The sequence below is a fragment of the Eublepharis macularius genome, chromosome 3 (genome assembly GCF_028583425.1).
Source record: "Eublepharis macularius isolate TG4126 chromosome 3, MPM_Emac_v1.0, whole genome shotgun sequence".
Taxonomy (NCBI): Eukaryota; Metazoa; Chordata; class Lepidosauria; order Squamata; family Eublepharidae; genus Eublepharis; species Eublepharis macularius.
In genome coordinates this window covers 52,447,602-52,468,080 of record NC_072792.1, presented here as the reverse complement: position 1 = coordinate 52,468,080, position 20,479 = coordinate 52,447,602, and the positions used below count along the sequence as shown (strand labels likewise).

Here is a 20,479-nt window from a genome sequence, read left to right as displayed (position 1 = left end):
ATGGCGTTTTCCACACCACAGCACTTTATAATCAAGATATACCAGTATAGCAGAGTACTGAAGAGTCATAGTGATATGTGTAAATACTCAAGAATCAGGTTCTTCAACCAGAAAATTAAAAACAGAATAAACTGCAGTAAATATATTCAAAATGGCTTATATATTAAAGATAACTATTGTGAAAATTGAAAAAACACTTTGTTGAAATTTCATAAAGGCTTCACAAGACTTTATATTGTCTGCAATGTAACATCCACAAACATCAGGAAGCTTTCAGATTAGTATTCAGTAGTACTTACCACCAGATTTCTCTATGGTAATTTGAGGAACTACCCCCCTATACTTTTGCTTCATTTAGATTAATTTTAACTCATAAGAAAGATATGAACCAAATAATATATGCCAACTAAATTATATAGCCATCTGGTTTGGGAAGGAATTGTAGCTCAGTGGCAGAGCATCTGTTTGGCATACAGAAGGCCTAGGATTCAATCCCTGGCATCTCCAGTTAAAAAGATCAGGTAGTCAGTGATGTAAAGACTTGACCCAAGACCCTGGAAACTTGCTTCCAATCTGAACAGATACTTACCTTGATAAACCAATGGTCTGATTCAGTATAAGGCAGATTCATGTGTTCATGTAGTTTAACTTACTAATCTCCTTATTATAATAATAACCATTAAATAAAGAGATCCAAAACATAATATACATTTTTCACAATCACTGGAGTGATCTAACTATAACATTTTTGTATAACTTTTCTCACATTCACTTCAAAGGAAAAAAATTTAAGATTTGTCACAAAAACACATATAACCTTATCAGGGTGACAAACCAGAGCAGTTCACACTGTATACCCCTTAAATGGGATGTCTCCATGAAAGGAGATAGTTTTATTAATGCATAATAACACCTTTTAAAAAACAACACAGAATTGCCAAGACCTATCCCTAACCCGTATGTCAAGCTTTATGTTATATGACCCAACATTAGATGTACTGTTGCTTCAGTACTAGCTTTGATGCACACAAGAATGACAACATAAATAGGCTCATAATGTTAGATTAATATTATCAACCCTAATATCACACTGGGAGAACAATCATTCCACCTCATTATGAGTAGCTATTTGCTTAGCAGCTTATACAACAGGGCTTTAAATTCCTTTCCTTGTGAACTTTGAAGACAGTAGCTATTTCTCCTGAAAATGTAAATTGAAGACGACACATTTTATTAAGAGATTGTTTATTAATGGCCACTCTTTATTTGAACACTCAGCATGCCAACACCAGCCATTTTGGACAAGGGCAAAAAAAATCCTTGACAGAGAGTCTCTCTACGCGAGACATCTTACATGGAGACACACAGGTATAGAGGGACACAATGTTAGCAGGGAATGACAGAGCTGGCAGAGAGTGCTCCTCAGAGGGTTTGTTAATTTCATCTTCTCCTCAAGAAAGGCTCTGTCAATTTCACCTCCCCTTTAGGGAGGCAAAGATGAAATAACAAACCCTCTGATTGGCGATCTCCACTGGCTCTATCTTTTAAAACTACCCTCCTGTAGAGGTGCTGAGGAAAGGACAAGCAATTTAGATCAAGGCCATGGCATTGCACTAAATCTTGGGTAGGAAGGGTAACTTTTTGGAAGGGAAAATTATGGAGTGTATATATTATATTTGGAGGTTAGTCTCTCAACCTATGAACAGTGCATAATGTGGCAACAACTTTCCCTGTTGTCAGTATTTAGAATATGAAGATCCTATTTAGCTATCATGGCTGGTGGGGGTGGGGGGGAGAGACTTCCAGGGACAGATCTGAAGTAAACCAAAAAAAATGGTTTGGATGGCACCAGTTAGCCGTGCTTACTATAAGTACAGTGGACTTTAGTCACAATGTAGGGCTCGAAGTATATGGTTATTAATTATTACACAAGGCTGGGGAAAATGCAGTAGTGTAATAACCTGGCACTTCAAGAATAGAAATATTTTTCCAGCTTGCTTAACACACATACTGGAGCATCTGCAGTTGCTCAATAGTTGAAATTCTAGGGAGTTTTTAAAAGCAACATCAGATCTCAACAGTGTGGGAAGTAATTTAAACTATTATTTTTCAAAATAGTCAACATTATCAAAAACATTGAGACAGTTTATTTTTTTGTTACTAGACTAGATAGTTACATCTTAACAGCTCTCCTAAATTCCTCATAAATCAAACAATAACACCCTGAACATTGATGAAGACTATTGGTTTTACATTCACTTCTGTCTCAAACCTGGGACATACATTCCTCCCTCCCAAATTACTCAGAAATGCTTCAGTTTTAAGAAGTCACCTTTTGCATTTGGAAACCATTAAACTAGATTACTGAGAACAGTGCATTAACCATTCCTTGACATTTTACTTATATCTATCAATAGTCATAAACCACAACTACAGCATTCTTCTAAGTCAAGGCCACCAAAATAGAGTATTTTTCTCTGTTCTGTAGCCACAGCCCTGACCATGTTGTTCCATATGGAAATTCCCAAAAGAACTACTACTTTAAAACGTCACTTTTCTGTTTCATATCATAGCCTGGCTTAAATATTGCCTCTCACTGCTTTCTCACGCTATATTAAAAAATTGTTAAGTTTCAGTACTTTCTGAACCATGCTCTTCCCATCTTTTTGTCCATTTATTTTCTCTCTCCCTCAAAAAAACAAAAGCGTTTTCTTATCAACTGACCCAGTCACCAGAACAAGTCGTCCTAGACAAGTTAAATCTGATTGCCTTGGAATAATAGAATTTCCACAGGACACAAACCTTTTATAAGACGCCAGAAAGGATTGGGGAGGGGGAAGAATATTGGTGTGAGTGAGCTTCTAACATGGTGTATAGATATCGACTATCTCCCCTCGCCTCCTCACTCCACTTTTTCAGCTGGAGGGAACGCACAACATACAGTTTCTATTTACAGTTCACAAGCAAGCCCACAGAGGAAAAAAAAGTATTCAGGTTCCCCGCTCAAGCAAAGGCCTCCCTTCCACCGGACTGGACAAAGAGCCTTCTCTCCATCTCCTTCCCCCCATCCTAGAGCACAGCAGCCCCACAATCAAGGCAGGAGTTTCCCCCTCGTGAAGGAAGTTCTCAGCCCCAAACAAGAAGCCGGGCAGTGGGCCAACGAGGAGCGGGGCAAGGGTCTCTCTAGGGCCAACTACAGGCCGCACGCCCTCGGCTCTTTCTCCCTCCCCAGGAGAGGGCAGAAGGGCTGCTTTGATTCCCCCGCCCGCCACCAACCTGTGCGAGGCTGGCTTCCCTCAGCCGCGCCTCCCGAACCGGGGCCCACCCCGCTGCCCCACAACCGCACCCCCTGGGGGGGGGGTCGGCGACCCTCCCCCTCTCACTCGGCCGTTACCCGTAAAGCAACGGCCGCCGCTGTCGCCGTGTCCCCGCCGGCGCTGGAGCACGAAGTAGCCGCTGCTCTTCTGGGTCACCCACAGCTTGAGAGCGTTTTTCAGCAGCACCTCCTCCGGCTTCAGCCACATCTTCTCGCCGAGCCGCTGACTCGCCCGCCAGCCCGCTGGCAGGTTCACATTGCCCCGCGGTCGCTCAACGTCGCCGCCGGACCCAGTCAGCCAGCCAGCAGCGGCGCAAGAAGAGACCAGCTCGCCCGCAACCGCCGCCGGCCCTGGGAGGAGCCCGAGGAGCTGCCGTGTCGAGGCTTCTCCTCCGGAGGGGCTCAGATTTCCCCTGCCGAGGACTCGATGCGGCCGGCACTCTCGCCCCGCAGCTTCCCCCGAAACCGCCCCAGGCTCTTCGGCACAGGAGTTCCGTCTCCGCCTGCAAGCGAGCAGAAGAAACCTGCTCCAGCCGCTGCAAGGGGGTGGAAGGAGCGGAAAGAGGAACCCCCTCCCCTCGTTTCCACACAGGCCGCCTGGATTCCTCGCCCGGCCAACAGGCCCGCCCTGCTTCGGCGGGGGAGGCGTGACAGGGACCGCTTTTCCCGCGGCTCCGGCCTCTCCTGGCAGGCTTCGCTAGGATTTCGCCATGGGAGGAGATCATGTGGGTAAATAAAACGATATTGCGCCGGCGAGGTAGAAGAGTGGTTCTGAGCATGTGCAGAATGCCGCGCTTCCCCGTTGTCACCGAAACATTATGCCGCCACTCCTATACCTGGGGCTGAGGTGGGGTGGTGCTTCCTGGTTAGAGAAGACGTGGCTTTCAGGCATGTATGGTTTGGGAAATCGAAGAAAGTTCTAGTAAAAATTTAACTAATAATAATAATAACGGCACTTATATATCGGTCCTCTGGACAAATTAGTGCCGCACTCAGAGCCGTGAACAAAGGACAGTGTTGTTATTATCCCACAGCTGGGGCTGAGAGGAGTGGCTAACCGAAAGCCACCTGGTGAGAAAGAGGGCGGGAAGGGGATCTGAATGCAAAGCCCAGGTTAGCTAGAATGCACTTCCGAGTTTAAACATCCCTCGTCCGCTTTCAGACAACGTTCGCACACGCAAACAAATAGTGGCAGAGAAAAGTGCGTTTATTTTAATGTTCCTGACTGCTCTGATGGAGTAGGGAATGCACAGATGGCAAAGAGGGGGAAAATGGTGATGGAAAATTTGCGGTTGGGGCAGGCTGAAGTTCTGCCACATGGCTGGATTTCCTGAGTCTGCTCTTAAGTCACCTCCCCCGCCACCTGAGGCTTCCTACTGCCTTCCCCAGAGAAGCCATAAGGTCACCTGACTTTTTAGCCAGGAGCAGACTGAGAAGTAAAAAATGTCACTGGGACAAGCCAAATGGAACAAACCTTGTGGCACTACAAGCCGGAGCTGCAGAGGCCACTCAGCCCAGCAGTTCAGCAATGGGTGCTCATCCCTTCAAACTGACAAAAGTACAAGAGAGACTGGATGAGCTGACACCAATTACTATTGCAGAGGATCTGAGCCAAGTAGTCCCGGAGGAGCTGGCAGAGTTGCTGGGGCTTGGCTGCGTTTACACCAGTGGTCCTCTGGGAAATTTCCCTGTAAGTTAAATGGCCAATCCCACCTCCCTCATGTTTAACATTCAATTTGAGACTGTTAAAAGTGTAGTAGTGAGTACACATTCTTCCATTTTGTAAAAATAAACTGGAGTCTTGGAGCATAAGCTTTGTGTCTAAGAAGGCTTCTTCATTGGACGCCTGAAGTAGGTCTCTGCAGGCATAGACACACACATACATATAAGATTATAAATTGTGAACAGCAAGGTCTAAAGGGCATGAAAGAATGGAAATACTGGATGTGATGTAATTATGTAAAATTCAGATATAATCAGAAGTAAAGACCATTCACAATAGCATGAATTGGGGATAACACAATTACTCTAGTCTTCCTAAACTGGTTAATGTTTATAATGACTGAGAAACCCAAAGTCCCTATTAAGGCCTCAGAAAATGCAGTCAAACTTCTTGATGAATTATAAACCAGCAGTTACACTCTGGAGTCTCTTCATTGTACACATGTACAAACTGAGGAACTACCTCATGTATCTTATAAAATTCTCTAGTCTATGAAAGCTTACTCTAGAATAAAAATTGGTTAGTCTTTAAGGTTCCACACGATACCTGTTTATTTTTGCTTCAATTGTTTCTATTTTGTATATTGTTTTGAGAATTTTTTAGTTGAAAAGTGTTTATTAGATTTATTAAATAAAGAATAACCAAAACTGGAGCTTCTTGCTATAAAAATCCTGTATACAAATACTGAGTTTTCTCTACCTATGACTTTTCTGAGCCAGGTAATACAGTCAGTGTACCTAAATCCCATGCAGGAATATCAGGGTAGAGGCCAGGGATGATGGAGTGTCAAAGGCTGAGTCTATAGGAAACTTAAAGAACTCCAGTAAAAAGTGTTGTTAATTTGCTCCTTGGGGGATAAGCATGGATTAAGACTCACTACTCACAGATTTAACCCGTTTTTCTTGTTACCTCAGCCTATTTCCATTCAAAATAATTGCTTTCTAGTAGGACAATGCTCTTATGGCAAATTCTACTTTGTCTGGGATACATCAGGTTGATGCAGTAGAGGGGAAGGTGATAATCTAACAGGAGTGGAATTCGTACCTTCATCTTCTGTTTCCATTGCCTTACATGTATGCAAAGAGCTACTGCTTTGGACCAGGCTTAACTTAGTTTGTAGCTGACATGCTCATCTCTGTGCTCACTTGTCCATTGTGAAACATTTATTTCCATGTTACATATCTCTATACATGTGAGCTGAATATTGTATGACAAACATAATTAGCTTTAAAGATGACTTGAGCCCCTTGCTCAAGGAGAGGGCTTTCTATAGTTCTGTGCAGTGCCCTAAATACTAGGCAGGCCTCTGAAGGAATAGGATGAGGAAGAGCTGTCTGTTTGTAAATCCCTAATGCTGTTGTGTGAGCAAGCACAGAGGGAAAGGCATTACATAATATTAAGCCTGCACTTTGGATTTTCCTGATTGTTACTTTCTCTGTATAATAACTGAGTGTGCATGTATGTGTTTGGAGGTGATTTCATGAATGGTAGGTATTTATAGTTTTTAATTCATCTACATGAATGGAATTTATTTCTGTGTATACCACTGATTAGTCTTGCACCAATGTAGGCCTATGTACAGTGGTGTCACTCTTAGCATCAGGCTCTAAGATAGATGTCTTCTGAAATTTGAGCACATTTGTCTTGATTAAACTTAGTTTGGAAAAACTGGGGAGCAAGAGGAACAATTTTATCAGTTTATTCGTCTTCTCCTCAGTGATTTTAGTAGACAATGTTTTCTCCTAAGTCTTTTATGATTTCCATCTGATTGTGCCTGTCAAAATTTAGCTTATGTATCTGAGATCAATCAAAAATGTTATGAAACTAAAAAGAAATAAAATACTGGGTTAAATGAATATAATTTTAGCCTACTCAAGATTATGTCTCCCCACACAGATATGTAAGAATGCTCTCCTGTGTGTTTAATACTCCCTTCACAATTCTTGGACCGAAATAATCTCAATAAAATTTCCTTCCTCGTCTTTTCTGCCACAATGAAACAATTGACACACATACCATTTGGATGCTCATAAATCCTCACAATAATTCTATGTCTCTCCATTGTATCCCATTCTGGCTGCCCTTTTGACAGCTGTGCAACAGATAGTCTCTGAACAGCAGTCAAACAATAAGAGCATACATTGAGTTTCAGGAACGTCTTTGAAATCTGAACAATGTCAGAATTCATCTGGTTTACATCAATGTTGTTATTACTGACCACAACAATATGTAAAGTGTATGCCATGCCCTGTAATTCAGCTAGTTCATAATATTTTCTTTTACATTTCAAAAATGTTGCCTGGGGATTTAAAAACTGCACCAGCAGATAATGTCAAAAGCAGAGGAGAAAAAAAACTGTTGTCACTGAGGTATCACTACTTCATTTAATAAGAAAATTACCAGTTGCACTGTATTAATTTAGTCTCAGTAAGTATAGCTGTTGATTTTCCCATCATAATATCTACTGTACTCATTTGTTTTGGCTCTAGTCCTTTCTAGAGGATAGGTGACAAAGTCTGGGATACATCTGCCCTTTGGCCACTGACCTGTAGGATATCACTGAAGAAGGGTAAACATTTTGAAATGTAATCTTGAAGAAAAGGGTGCTGTGAAATAAGAATAAAACTGAGCCAGGATTAAGTATATATTGTGTTCTGGACAGAATGGTACTTCCTCTGAGAGATCAAGTGCACAGTTAAGGGGTCTTTTGACCCCTTAACTGTGCACTTGATCTCTTATCTAGGGTCATCATTGCCCCTAGATAAACAGGTGGCAAAAAGTTGCTAGCAGTGCTGTCATAAACAGAGCTACGCCCTTCAAAATCTAGTGAAGTCAACTCTGCTTTGAGTAGCACTGTATGAGCGCCTTTTACTAGTTTGTTTATTTTTAAAATATTTATACTATGCCTTATCTCCACAAACTCAAAATTGTTAAAATATTGTTAAAATTTCTGAAAAGAAGTTGTGCTATTCTGTCTGATTAGACTAGCCAGGGTGCAAAATCTTGCTACCTTGGCAGTAATTTCATTGCAGCAATCAGCTAAAAGGAGAGCATAAAAAAATGATTAGATCTGTCTGTAATAATTGGTGTGATGTACTTTATTCGGATCTCCTAATAATACTGGCAATATAAAAGAACATGCTTGATTGTCTCTACTAGTCCAGATTGACAGGGGCAGAGACATTTTACGTATGGTATATGAGCATATCTCCCCTCCAAAAGAGAAGAGGGGAGAACATTAAGTTGTGCTAAAGTAAAAGCTCTGCGGTATTTCGGAAGTTCCAACAAGAGAAAATAACTGGGCAGAGCAAAATTTTGTTTTATGTTCCCCACTGCCGGGACATACAAAGCTCATGCTTGATCCACTTGTAGAGAAGTGTCCTATAACTCTGTTTAATAATTACTCTAACTCCTTGATAAACCAAGGTGCAGAAGAACTGTACTAGAAAAACCCTGTAGAGATAGTTTGCATTCTATTGTTGAGACCCATCTTGAGCAGAAAGTATCTAAAAGGATTAAAGGAGGTAATCCTGAGGAGATAATTTTATCTTGAGCTATAGGCAAATGGCATGAAACCAAGCCTGGGTTTCCAGTGAAACTAGACCAGCCTCTAGCCTGAGTAAAGCATTGTGGACACATATTTATTTATTTGTAGTCTGCCTTTCTCACAGAGACCCAAGGTGGATTACACAGTGCAAGTCAATACAATATAATCAACTGCTAGGACATTCACTGAACAAAATACAATAGGATCAACAGGACATTCAATTAACAGATACAAAAGGGAATGGTGCAGAATATTTGAAAATAAGCATAAATCTGAACACAGAGATGAAAGCATCCAGCAGTTAAAAGTTAATACAGACACACATCGCTTGAAACAATCAATAGCATTTAACCTCCATCAAATGCCTTCTTTAACAAAACAATATTACATGTTTTCTTGACTGCAGCAAGTGAAGATTCCTGCTGTACCCACTCTGGTAGATCATTTCAGAGAAAGAGATCCACCATAGAGGAAGTCAGTGACTTAGGTGCCAAACAGACCATCCGAGGTGAGGGTACAACTGGAAGAAGGCTGTCTCAGGAGCATAGCTAGCATACAGGAATGCGGTTTTAGAGGTCCCCATGCTATGAAGGGCTTTAAAGGTGATAACCAGTACTTTACACTGGGCTAGAAGCAAATAGGCAATCAATGTAGTTGACATAGCACTGGAGTCAGGTGGTTAATTCCAGACAAGAGTGTTGCTGCTGCATTCTGAACCAACTGAAGCTTCCAATATGTCTTCAAACACAGGCCCCACATACAGCATGTTACAATCCTGCCTTAAGGTAACAGTAGTGTACCTCAGCATGGCTAGCTCAGCAGAGTCTAAAAAAGGGTCCAGCTTATGAGCTAGCTTGGACTGAATGAAGGTACTTCTAGTTATAGCACCAACCTGCTTATCTATCAACTGGGCTTGGTCCAAGAGCATCCTTGGGCTTTTGGTTGGTTCTCCAGCTATGGCTGTTTTTGGAACAAGCTGATCCAACTACTGTTGCACGATCTTTACTAACATGGAGACTAGATTGCTACATGGGTTTGCTTTGGAAGGCAATTATGAAACTACAAGAAACAATAGACTGCTGCAGTTTATGCATACAATCAATATTCTGTCAACTGCACTGGACTCCAGTTTGTTTACAGGCCCCAATTCAAGTACCATCTTCAACCCTTAAAGCCATAAATGTCTAAGCTCCAAAGTAACAAGTACACCCTCCATCTGTCTGAGTTCTGACATCATCTGGACAAGACATCTTGAGGCAACCCATTAAGAAATGCAGTGACAGGGACCTGGTTAATGGTCAATTTCCTCCCCCAGGAAGGACATTTCTTACCATCACTATGGGTTTCCTAAAGTTCTTTGAAACTTGTTTATTCTGGAAGGCCTTTGAGGAGATTCGAATCTTAAAATTGAATTTGTTATTGACTGATGATTGATTTTAATGGATATTGGTTTTAAGTTGGTTTTGTGTTATAGGTGTAAACCTAATTGAGTATTTTTAATCAAGACAGCTTAGAAACGTGTTCATTTATTCACATTTCTAGCTTGTATTACTCTAATTAAAAACTCAAAATGGCACACAATATCTAAACCAAGAAGTACAATAACAACAATATCTAAAAGGAATCTGATTTATATCCATTAAAAATAGCAATATAAAAGAACAGAGAGAGCTACTAGCCGCAGCCATTGCAAACAAGTTTGCTTTGCAAAGTTTCCTAAAGTTTCCGAATATTTCCAAAGCAATCCAAATCGCTTTGGAAATATCCGCTTCGATATTTCCAAATCAGGGCCAGCATACTGGCCCCGATTCGGTAATACCGAATCTTTCCGAATTGGCTCGATTCGGGTTTTTAACCGAATCAGATACCCGAAGTGCACACCCCTAGTTGCTGTAAGCAATATATCTTGTTTTCAGAATGAATGTATGAAAATTATTTTCTTATTTAATTTAGCGGTAGACTTCATGAGAGTAAATACATTCAAGTTCAATCCAGACAAACAGGAAGCCATAACAGTAGGAAACATGGTAGATTGTCTAGAAGAGTGCAAAGGGCTCCTAGATGGGGGTCTTGCTTTCTTTGAAAGCTCACAATTGCGCTTAGAAATATAAGAAGCAAAGTAGAGTCCAACAGTATTTCCAAGCACAATCCTGATCTTTCATAGAAAGTATGACCACATCCAGGAGACCTTCCAGGCATTGGCAATGGCCCAGAATACTTTTTCTGAGCTTCCACTGATCTAACAGCTATATCCTATGCTGGAAGACCATGTTCTCAACAGATAACTGTAATGTGTGGGGCTGCCCTTAAACAGAAACTTCAGGTGTTGCAAAATGTCACTGCCAGACTTTTGTCTGGTTTTAGATCACATTATGGTGGTAACATATTATATCAATACTGAAACAACTACACTGACTTCCGCTATGTTTTCAAGCCTCTTGTGCCAGAAAAAAAGTTTATAGGATTCAATGCATTATCTTTCGTAGCTCACTCATATTGCTGTCTTTTTCTTTACATGCAAAAACTTTGTTGTACTTGGTTGGCTTTTGTTTTATTTTAGATGGGAACATTGCAGTGTTCAAACATTGGAGCTACAAAAGAAAGTCAATAGTTTCCCCCCCTACTAACAGCATTATACTGCTGCAATTAATCATTAAAAAGCATGTATAAAAGCTTTTAGCTTTAAAGTAAGATGGAAAGAACAGAGAAGCATTGAAGAGGTACTTCATAGTTTAAAAGCACCAAAGAACTGAATCTGAAACTATGTGCCAAATTAGAAAGGGTGACCTACAAACTTGTACTAGGCACTTGGAAAAATATTACTAAAAAAAGAGGCAAAAGCAGGTCAGTGGAGGTAAGGCCAACAATAGAGAACAAAGTAATAAAACATTTTTAAAAGATTCATCTAAGTATTACAATTCCTATTGCTTAACCTATAAATATCTATGATCTATAATGATAAATAATGTATACAAATATATCATAGACATTTTACCTTGTTTCAGAGAATAACCACATTGGCATCTCAAGCCAACGTCGTTATTTGGAAAAAAGAAGTGAAGCAGACATTGGTATGAAAAGCAGGAAGCAGAAAAGCCTGTGCAATTCCTACTTCTGCTTTTCCCGTTTCTGCTGTAGCAGGCAAAGAGACCAGATGTCACTCGTATGTTAGCCTCAGGTGGCCTCTTTAACCTACAGATCTTACCACAGGTGAGAGATTCCCATAAGGTCTTCACTTTCAGAGGGTGAGACTGGTTCCTAGTTCCTAATTTGCAGTTCCTAGCTGTATATGTAGGTGCAGCCCAAATGCAGAACTGAGACTTCCATTTAGCATCCTGTAATGTAATTTTAGACCACTCAAACCATATATCTAGATTTGTTTGGGCGACTGAGTGGTTTAATTGCAGTGCTTCCCCTTGAGATTGTCCATAGGGTCAAGAGCCAATGCCAGCCATGCTTTCTCTTTGTTTTCCTCTGTTACTTGCAAAGAAACTAGACTGAAAGCATTCCAAACTACTTTTGACATCCTGTTTCAAAGATGTTTTAAGTTGGTCATTGTTACGGATTTGGCCCAAGGGGACTAGAACCAGGACAAAAGGAAGTTAATGTTTCTTGACTAATGTGGATGTTTCTTCAGTAGAAAATGGTCTACTGATGATTCTGTTGAAACACCCATTAGAGCTTGGGCTATGTTGCACCAGCTAGCACAGGCTGAAGGTATGGTATGCTGTTTTGGGGCTCAGACCTCTGCCTTGTGTTCAGTGGAGGCCTGGGCAAGTCATTTGTCTACATTAGTTCGGGGCATAAGTCGGCTAAATGCGTCTGGGAAGTGAAAAGGTAGGCATTGCAGGCAACAGCATTCCCTCATTGTTTGTCCACAGTATTCTGTGTGAAATAGGCTATAGCATGTGCAGCTGCATAATTCCTGTGTGCATGAGAGAAAATAATGGATGTGGTCATCTCTCAAGACAGCTGGCAAGTTTCCAATCCCTAAAATGGATAATTTCTTCTAGAAAGTTTTCCACTGGCTTTGTTACTTGATCATCTAGCACAAGTAATGTATGGCTTGATGCTTGATTCCGTCTTGCGGTATCTACTCTGCATGTTGGTTATTTATCACTTTCTTGTCATGCCATCACTGTTGTTTGGATTGTGTTTGGTCTGTGTTGGCTTGTGTGGATGGTGACAGGGATCTAGCAAGCACACACAACACGTCAGTTGTTCATCTAGCAAGCACACACAACATACCTTAGATAAACGAAAAACTTTCAGTGTGCTTGAATTCTTGACCCACCAAGCTCTGTTGCTAGAGGTGCTTTGAAAAGGCAAATGAGTTTGTAAGCCTCCTCACTTTTGGGAAACACCATTTGCCACTGACAATGTATGTGAACTCTTGAAAAGCATTACTTAACTGCTAAGTATTGCTAAATATTTCACTCAGTAAGATACTATTCCAATATTACTTTCAGATTACAATATAGAAGGTTACTGGTGTTTGTGAAACATATGAGTGAGTTCCCAAAGTGCCAACGGCAAATGGCAGGAACAATGCCATAAGGAAGACCTGAAAAAGGACTCTTTAATGTGCCTTAATCCATAACAAGCCCCTTGCTGTTGGAAGTCCCTTTAGAGCTTTATCTTAAGTATGTAAATCTAACTGAGCTTAATGAGACTTACTGCTAACTATGTATGTTACCAACATGCATACTTTATAATTGGCATTAATGGCATGTCTATGAAACTGATCAGTCAAACGTTGTCGTTTATCTGATATCTGACCATATTCCAGTACTATCTAATATTCCACAAAGCCAAGAATTCTGCAACAGTGTGGCAGCTTATCTTTTTAAATTTAATCAAGCACCAGGAGTGAGGACTGCTTGCCCAAAAGACCTGCAGAAACAGGGCAGACCTAGCAGCATAACAAAGCTCCTCCTACTGGCCACTTGCTTTAACTCCAGGCATCTACAAGCAAGAAGAACCAATATGCTGCCTACTTAGTGCTGCTTTAAAAACTGACCTTTTCATTTCCAGTGGTTGCTGTTTTTACTTTTCTTTGTTTCATTAAAAAAAAATTAAAATGGTAGATTGGTCCTGGTATCCCGCAAAAAAGCCAAAGAGAAGAACTGTTCAATGAAGAAAAGAATCTTTTGTATGCGGAGCAAAAAATATGATTGATACATTTACAAGGCCTTAACAATTCCAAATGGATAGCTGGATTAGTCTTCACTTCAGCAATACAATAAACTGGGAGTGCAGTGGCACCTTACAGACTAACAGAATTTATTCTAATATAAGATTTTGGGAACTCTGACTCATGAAACCTTGTGTGTGTTAAGTGTAATCAAGCTGCTTCCAATTCATAGTGACTGTATGAATTAATGACCTCCAAAGCATCCTATCATTAACAGCCTTGTTCAAATCTTGCAAACTGAAGGTCAAGTCTTCCTTGAATCAAACCATCTCATTGTATTTCTGGCCATTCATGGTATCTGTAAACTCTCCTCCACTAGCACATTTCATATGAATCAGTTTTCTTCCTATCAGCTTTCTTCATTGTCCAGCTTTCACATCCATACATAGTAAACGGGAATATCTCAGTATAGATTGGTCTTGGTCCTGAGTAACACTTCCTTATCCTTAAGGATCTTGTCTAGTTCCTTTATGGCTGCCCTTCCAAGTCTAAATTTTCTTCTGATTTCTTAGTTGTAATGTCCCTTTTGGTTGATGATTGAGCCAAGAAATAGAAAATCTTTTAACAATTTCAATTTCTTGCATGTCAAAACAACCAGGTGTTGTGGTACCCCCATTTCTTTTAACACCATCCATAACTTTTCATGATCCACACAGTCAAAAGCTTTCCGGTGATCTATAAAACATAGGTTAAGTTTCTTCTGAAATTCCCTGATACGTTCCATTAATCATCATCATAAATTTGCAGTGTGATCTCTAGTGCCTCTTCCTTTTCTGAATCCAGCCTGAAAAGCTGGCATTGTTCTATATATGATAAGGGTCTTTGCTATAGAATTTGAAGCATCACTTTTCTTGTATGGGAAATTAACATGATGGTTTGATAATTGCTGCACTCTTTGGCATCCCTGTTTTTTGGAATTGGAATGTAGATTGAGCGTTTCCGGTCTGTGGGCCAATGTTTTGTTTTAGATATTTGTTGATAGATTTGTGGAACAGATCTCTTGTTCTTCCTTTTTTTGCTGTTCTCCTCTATTTCTTTGCAATGGTTATTATAATAGATTTGTCTCTGAGTGCAAGTGACTGAAAAGCTGCATTTAGAATCCTGACCCTATTTCTGTCACCTTTTGATTTTGCTTCTTGTCTGTCTTTAGCATCAGTTATCCATTTAGGCTTCTTCTTTCTTTTGGCTACAGGAATAGTCTTTGCACATTCTTCCTTGATAATGTCTCTGCTTCCAGCCCATAGTTCTTGTGGTTCACGATCTATTAAACTTAGTATTGCAACTCTGTTTTTTACATGGTCTTTTCATTCTTCAGAAATATTATTTAGATTATATTTTGGCACTATGATTCTTTTAGTGTTTCTCTTCAGCGTTATTCTAATTTTTAATATTAGGAACTCATGATCTATACCACAATCAGCTCCTGGTCTTGTTTGGATACACACCTTAATGTGGTGTGAGGGTGTCTGAGTGTTTCAATGAAGTTGAGAGCAATACTGTCAGGATTGTGGGCTTGGTTAAGAGTCTAACCTCCTGGAAGAGTCACTCAAGGCGGAATGGTCAAAGCTGAGACACCAGACTAAGATGCATTCACCCCCTTCAGGAATTAATGGTCACATCAGCAGAGGAGAACTGACTATTTTGATGGTGATGGGAGGAATTCTTGAAGACTAGCTACTAGCAGAAGCAGTAGCGGAAGATGACACTGCAGAGGATCTTTCACAGACAACGGCAGTGTCACCTCAGCTAACCCTGGTTAGTACTGAGCAGAAGGCGGCAATGATAAACCAGTTCTGACAATTTCTTATCTTGAAATCCTATGATGAGACAATCCAAAATGAAACAAGATATAGTGCTGAAAGACAGGACCTCCAGGTCAGATGGCACTCAACGGGCTACTAGGGAAGAGTCGAGGACAAGTATGAATAGCGGTGTTCTTAATGATGGGACTGGATTAAAGTGGAAAGGATGTCCACTTGCTGATGTGTAGATGCAAAAGGAACGTCCAAAGCTGTGTGACACATATAATAGGAACACACAACATGAGAAGTATGAAGCCAGGTAAGCTAGAAATCGTAAAACAAGAAATGGAATGTTTAAACTTTGTAATCCTGAGTGTGGGTGAACTAATGTGGATTGAATCAGGACATTTTAAATCAGAAAACTACAAAGCAATGACAATGCTCAAAAGAAACGGTTTGCTTTAATAGCAAGATATAGCACAAGCAGTGAAGAGGTATAATGCCAAGGCTAACCAATTAATGTCAATCAGACTTCATGGAAGGCCGATTAACATAACCATCATTCAAGTTTATGCACCAACTACAGATTATGCACCAACTACATCATTAAAGTTTATGCACCAACTACAGGAGAAAGAAATCGAAAACTTTTACACAAGTGCACAAGAAGAAATGGATCATATAACTAAACAAGGTAGGCTGATAATCATAGGTTACTGGAACGCAAAAGTAGGAGACAAAGCAGAATCCAACATTGGAAAATTTGGACTAGGATCACGAAATGAAGCAAGAGAGTGACTCAGAATTTTGTGAAGCCAACAACCTGTTCATTGCTAACGTATGCTTCAGGCAACCCAAAAGACAGTTGTATACATGGAAATCATCAGGTGGCCAATACAGGAAAAGAGGGATAACCTTCATCTATTTGCCTTGAAAAAACAAATGAGGACAAACGAAATATAATAAAATTATTTCCATTCTTTCCCATTTTTGAATTGCTATTACATTCTTGTGCCAAAACAAACTCTTTTGCTGACTTTGTGCTAGTTCTGTTCACCCGTGTTCCAACCCTTGGACCAGTTAAACCACTAAAAAAGAAAATAATACATCTAGAATTCCCCCCTCCCCATGCAGTTAGAAAGTTATTTGAAACTAGCAATAGAGCTGTTGTAAAAATGAATACAATGGGCTCTAGCAGTGCAGCCAAGGCTGCGCCTCTGTGGAGCCAGTGGGAAGGCTGTGGGGAGGGAGGGCATGGCAGGCCTCTCAGAAGGGCTTCACTATGCTTCACCTCCCTGCCAGCAGGCCTCTCAGGGGCTTCAGAGCCAGTAGAGAGGCCCCACAGGAGGGCTTCCTTGTGCTTTGCCTCTCCATTGGCAGGCCTCTCAGGGACTGCAGAACCGGTGGGAAGGCCATGCAGGAGGGTTCTCCCATGCTTCACCTCCCCGCTGGCTCTGTGGCCCCTCAGAGGCCTGCTGCCTCCAACTCACTTTTTATCCTCAGTGCACCTGTGCCAGGATAAAAAGTGAGTAATCGGGAACACAGCTCGGCTTTTATGTCTTAGGTTGGATCCTCTGTTCCTTTTCCTGTGTTAGTATAGAACAGATTAGTATCAAAGAGCCAGTGTAATAGTAGCAGTTACATTAGTGCTGGACTAGACCCACTGGGCTCAACAGTTCCCCAAACAGAATTTCCAGTGTTTTTTTTCTTTTTAAATCAGGTTTGTTAAGACTAGGGTTGCCAGCCTCCAGGTAGTGGCTGGAGATCTCCCGGAATTCCAACTGGTCTCCAGGCCACAGAGATGAGTTCAAAAAACCAACCAAAGCCCCCTGTACAAAAATTCAATCAATGAACCAATTTTTCAATACCAAAATAAATTCATACAAATGCATATAATCAAATGCATATAATCAATATAATCAACAACTCTTTACAGACCAATAATGACTCTTTACAAGTTTACAATTTAAATATCAGGTTTACAATTTCATTGTACATCATTGGTTTTTATACTCCAACCAGTTGATGGTAAACATCCGACTGGTAAAGTGCAAGAAGTGCTGTATAAGATCTACTAATAAAGGAGAAACTCCTGCTTCATTCAAAAAGTCTCAAAGACAGAATTGCTCAGTAACCCCCCTATGGGAAAGTGCAGGTGGTATTGTACAAATTATAGCAGTCCAGGAGACTCTTCTTGTCTTTGCCAGACTCAGTTGCTCTACGGACCTCACGGCCATCTCCGTTTTGCACGTAATGCAGTGCTTCTTCAGGAGCAAAAAATTCACTAAATACAAACAAAGATATCATAATGCCTTTTAAAACACAACATTCTTCCCCAGTTGTTACAGGCACATCATTCCAAAATCTCCTTAATTACTTACAAAACCAAATGCGATGTTCAATTGTTTCAAATCATTTCCAAGTTCTTTTCAACATTCTTCAAACCGATTCCAAAATGCCGGATAGTCAGAGTTCACCTGGAGAAAATGGCTACTTTGGGGTGTGTGTGTGTGGACTCTATGGAATTATGCCATGCCAAGGTCGTTTCCCTTCCCAAACCCCACTTTCTCCAGGTTTCTCCAGCCCCCCCCCCCCAGATATTCAGGAATTTCCCAACTTGGAGCTGGCAACCATTAAGACCTATTCAGATCAGTCCTGTGGTGTGTAGGAAAGGGAGACTTAAGCTTCCATCCCATGCCATTTTCCCACTTTAGTTAACCCTAGGGAGTCTCTGTCCCACTGGGGTACAAACGCAGGTTGTTGTATCAGCTTAGGCTAGGGTTGCCAGCTTCAAGTTGGGAAATTCCTGGAGATCTGGGGAGTGAAACCTGGAGAAACCTGGAGAAAGTGGGGTTTGGGGAGGGAAAGGACCTTGGCATGGCATAATTCCATAGAGCACCCCCCAAAGTAGCCATTTTCTCCAGGTGAACTGATCTCTGTGGCCTGGAGACCAGTTGTAATTCTGGGAGATCTCCAGCTACTACCTGGAGGCTGGCAACCCTAGCTTAGGCAGTGAGTGTGAAAAACCAGGCAAAATCGACCCCCATCTTCAGCCACAGCAGCTTCTGTGGGTGCAAGAGCAAAGTGGAGCAAATGGCATCCGCTTTCAATAAGTTTCAAGGATTGCTGGAGGGAGGGCAGGAAAAATCTGCCTCGGCCAACGCCTTTTGCACAGGCTTCCTTCTCTCCAACCCTTAGCTTGGCCTTACGAGGAACAAGATGAACAATAGCATTGGCATTGATCTTTGTGGCCAACTGCTGTAACATCAGAAATAATGGCTAATAAAATTAAATTTTACAAGAGGAATCTGTCCTTGTTGTTTACAGTTGGATCCTGACCTGGTGGTTCTCAAATGTTTATGGTATTCCACAGAACTGCACAAAAAAAAGAAAAGGGGGGGGGCTCAGAGCATTCAGCTTCCCAAGAATCTCAGTTTTCATTTTAAAGCTTTTAGAATTGCAAATATATGTTTGTGGCTTACATTTGGTAAAACCAGGCAAAACTGACCCCCATCTACAGCTATGGCAGCTTCTGTGGGTGCAAGAGCAAAGTGGAGCAAATGGCATCAGCTTTCAATAAGTTTCAAGGATTGCTGGAGGAAGGGAGTGCAGGAAAAATTGCCTCAGCCAACGTCAGAGGAGTAACTGAATTAGCTTGCCAATGCACTGCATAATTCCTTACTTCTTCCCAAGATTAGCAGAAGCAGCATACAAAAGTGTAAAGATTACTGAACAGATTCTGCAATTTAAGTTAATGTGGCAATTGACTTTATCTGTGTAATATATACAATTACAGAATTAAATGGTGGAGAGGAGACGAATGATGTAAGATGCTTTGGTTTCCTTGGGGAGAAAAGTGGAGTATCAATGAGATAAATAAATAAATACTGAATTTTGGTTGCCTTAATGCAAAATACTGACTGTGTGTATGTATTTTTGACTGCTACATAGAGTATACTGCAGCTGATCATATGACTGGTCAAAAATGTAACAGATGAACAGTTAAATATTGGTCAGTTATTTTTAAAGCATTAGAACAGGTTACTTTATCTACAAATTTAATACTAATTAGTAAATTATCATAAAATTAACTTTAAATTGTTTTAAAATTTAATTTAATTTAATTAGAAGCCTTTCTACTTTGCAGGACTGGTGGCTTATAATATAAATAAAATAATCATAACAACAATAAAACAAAGTTTAAAAACACAGTTTAGGACTGCCAATAAGCATAAAAACAAAGTTAATTAAAAGAAGACTGAAATAAAAACATCTTTAACTGTCTCCTGAAGATCAGCAGTGAGGGAGCCAGGTGCCCGCAAAATGGTAATGAATGCTTACACCTTTTAACAAGTTCTGTAAGTTATTAGGTTCTGAAGTAAAACAGGAATCCAGTAGCATGTTAAGAGACCAACAGAATCTATTCCAACATAAGGTTTCGTGTATGGAATGAGAAATGCCAGATAGATTGAGAATATGCCAGAGAAATGCAAGTTGGATTCAGAAAAGGAAGAAGCACTAGAGATCATATTAGGAATGTATGATGGTTCATGGAGCATACCAGAGGATTTCAGAAGAAAACCAGTCTGTGTTTTATAAACTGGTGGTGGAGAGTGCCCTCATAGTTGACTTATGGGGCCGCCTGGTGGGGTTTTCATGGCAAGAGACTAACGGAGGTGGTTTGCCATTGCCTGCCTCTGCAGCCCTGGTCTTCGTTGGAGGTCTTCCATCCAATTACTAACCAAGGCTGACCCTGCTTAGCTTCTGAGATCTAACAAGATCAGGCTCACCTAGAGGTTTTCTAGATTGTGGAAAGTTTTTGACTGTGTGGATCATGAAAAGCTATGGACAGCTTTAAAATAAATTGGTGTGCTACAACTTCTTATTGTCTTTATGGACAGTCTGTATTCTGGACAAGAGGCAGGACAGAATATGGGGAAACAGAATGGTTTCCAGT

General features: G+C 40.8%; 2 protein-coding genes across 3 annotated transcripts in view; one reads left to right on the top strand and one right to left on the bottom strand.

Annotated features, from left to right (window-relative positions):
- Nucleotides 1-3,528, bottom strand: part of TBC1D8 (TBC1 domain family member 8) — a 57,861-nt gene extending 54,333 nt beyond the window's left edge. For both annotated transcript variants that reach the window (XM_054973306.1, XM_054973305.1), the window contains exon 1: nucleotides 3,395-3,528. In XM_054973306.1, the coding sequence (XP_054829281.1) occupies nucleotides 3,395-3,524 (130 nt within the window). In that variant the 5' untranslated portion in view covers nucleotides 3,525-3,528. The remainder of the gene's footprint in view (nucleotides 1-3,394) is intronic.
- Nucleotides 3,529-3,743: 215 nt separating this feature from the next.
- Nucleotides 3,744-20,479, top strand: part of CNOT11 (CCR4-NOT transcription complex subunit 11) — a 29,081-nt gene continuing 12,345 nt past the window's right edge. The window contains exon 1 of the mRNA XM_054973313.1: nucleotides 3,744-4,041. Within this exon, the coding sequence (XP_054829288.1) occupies nucleotides 3,744-4,041 (298 nt within the window). The remainder of the gene's footprint in view (nucleotides 4,042-20,479) is intronic.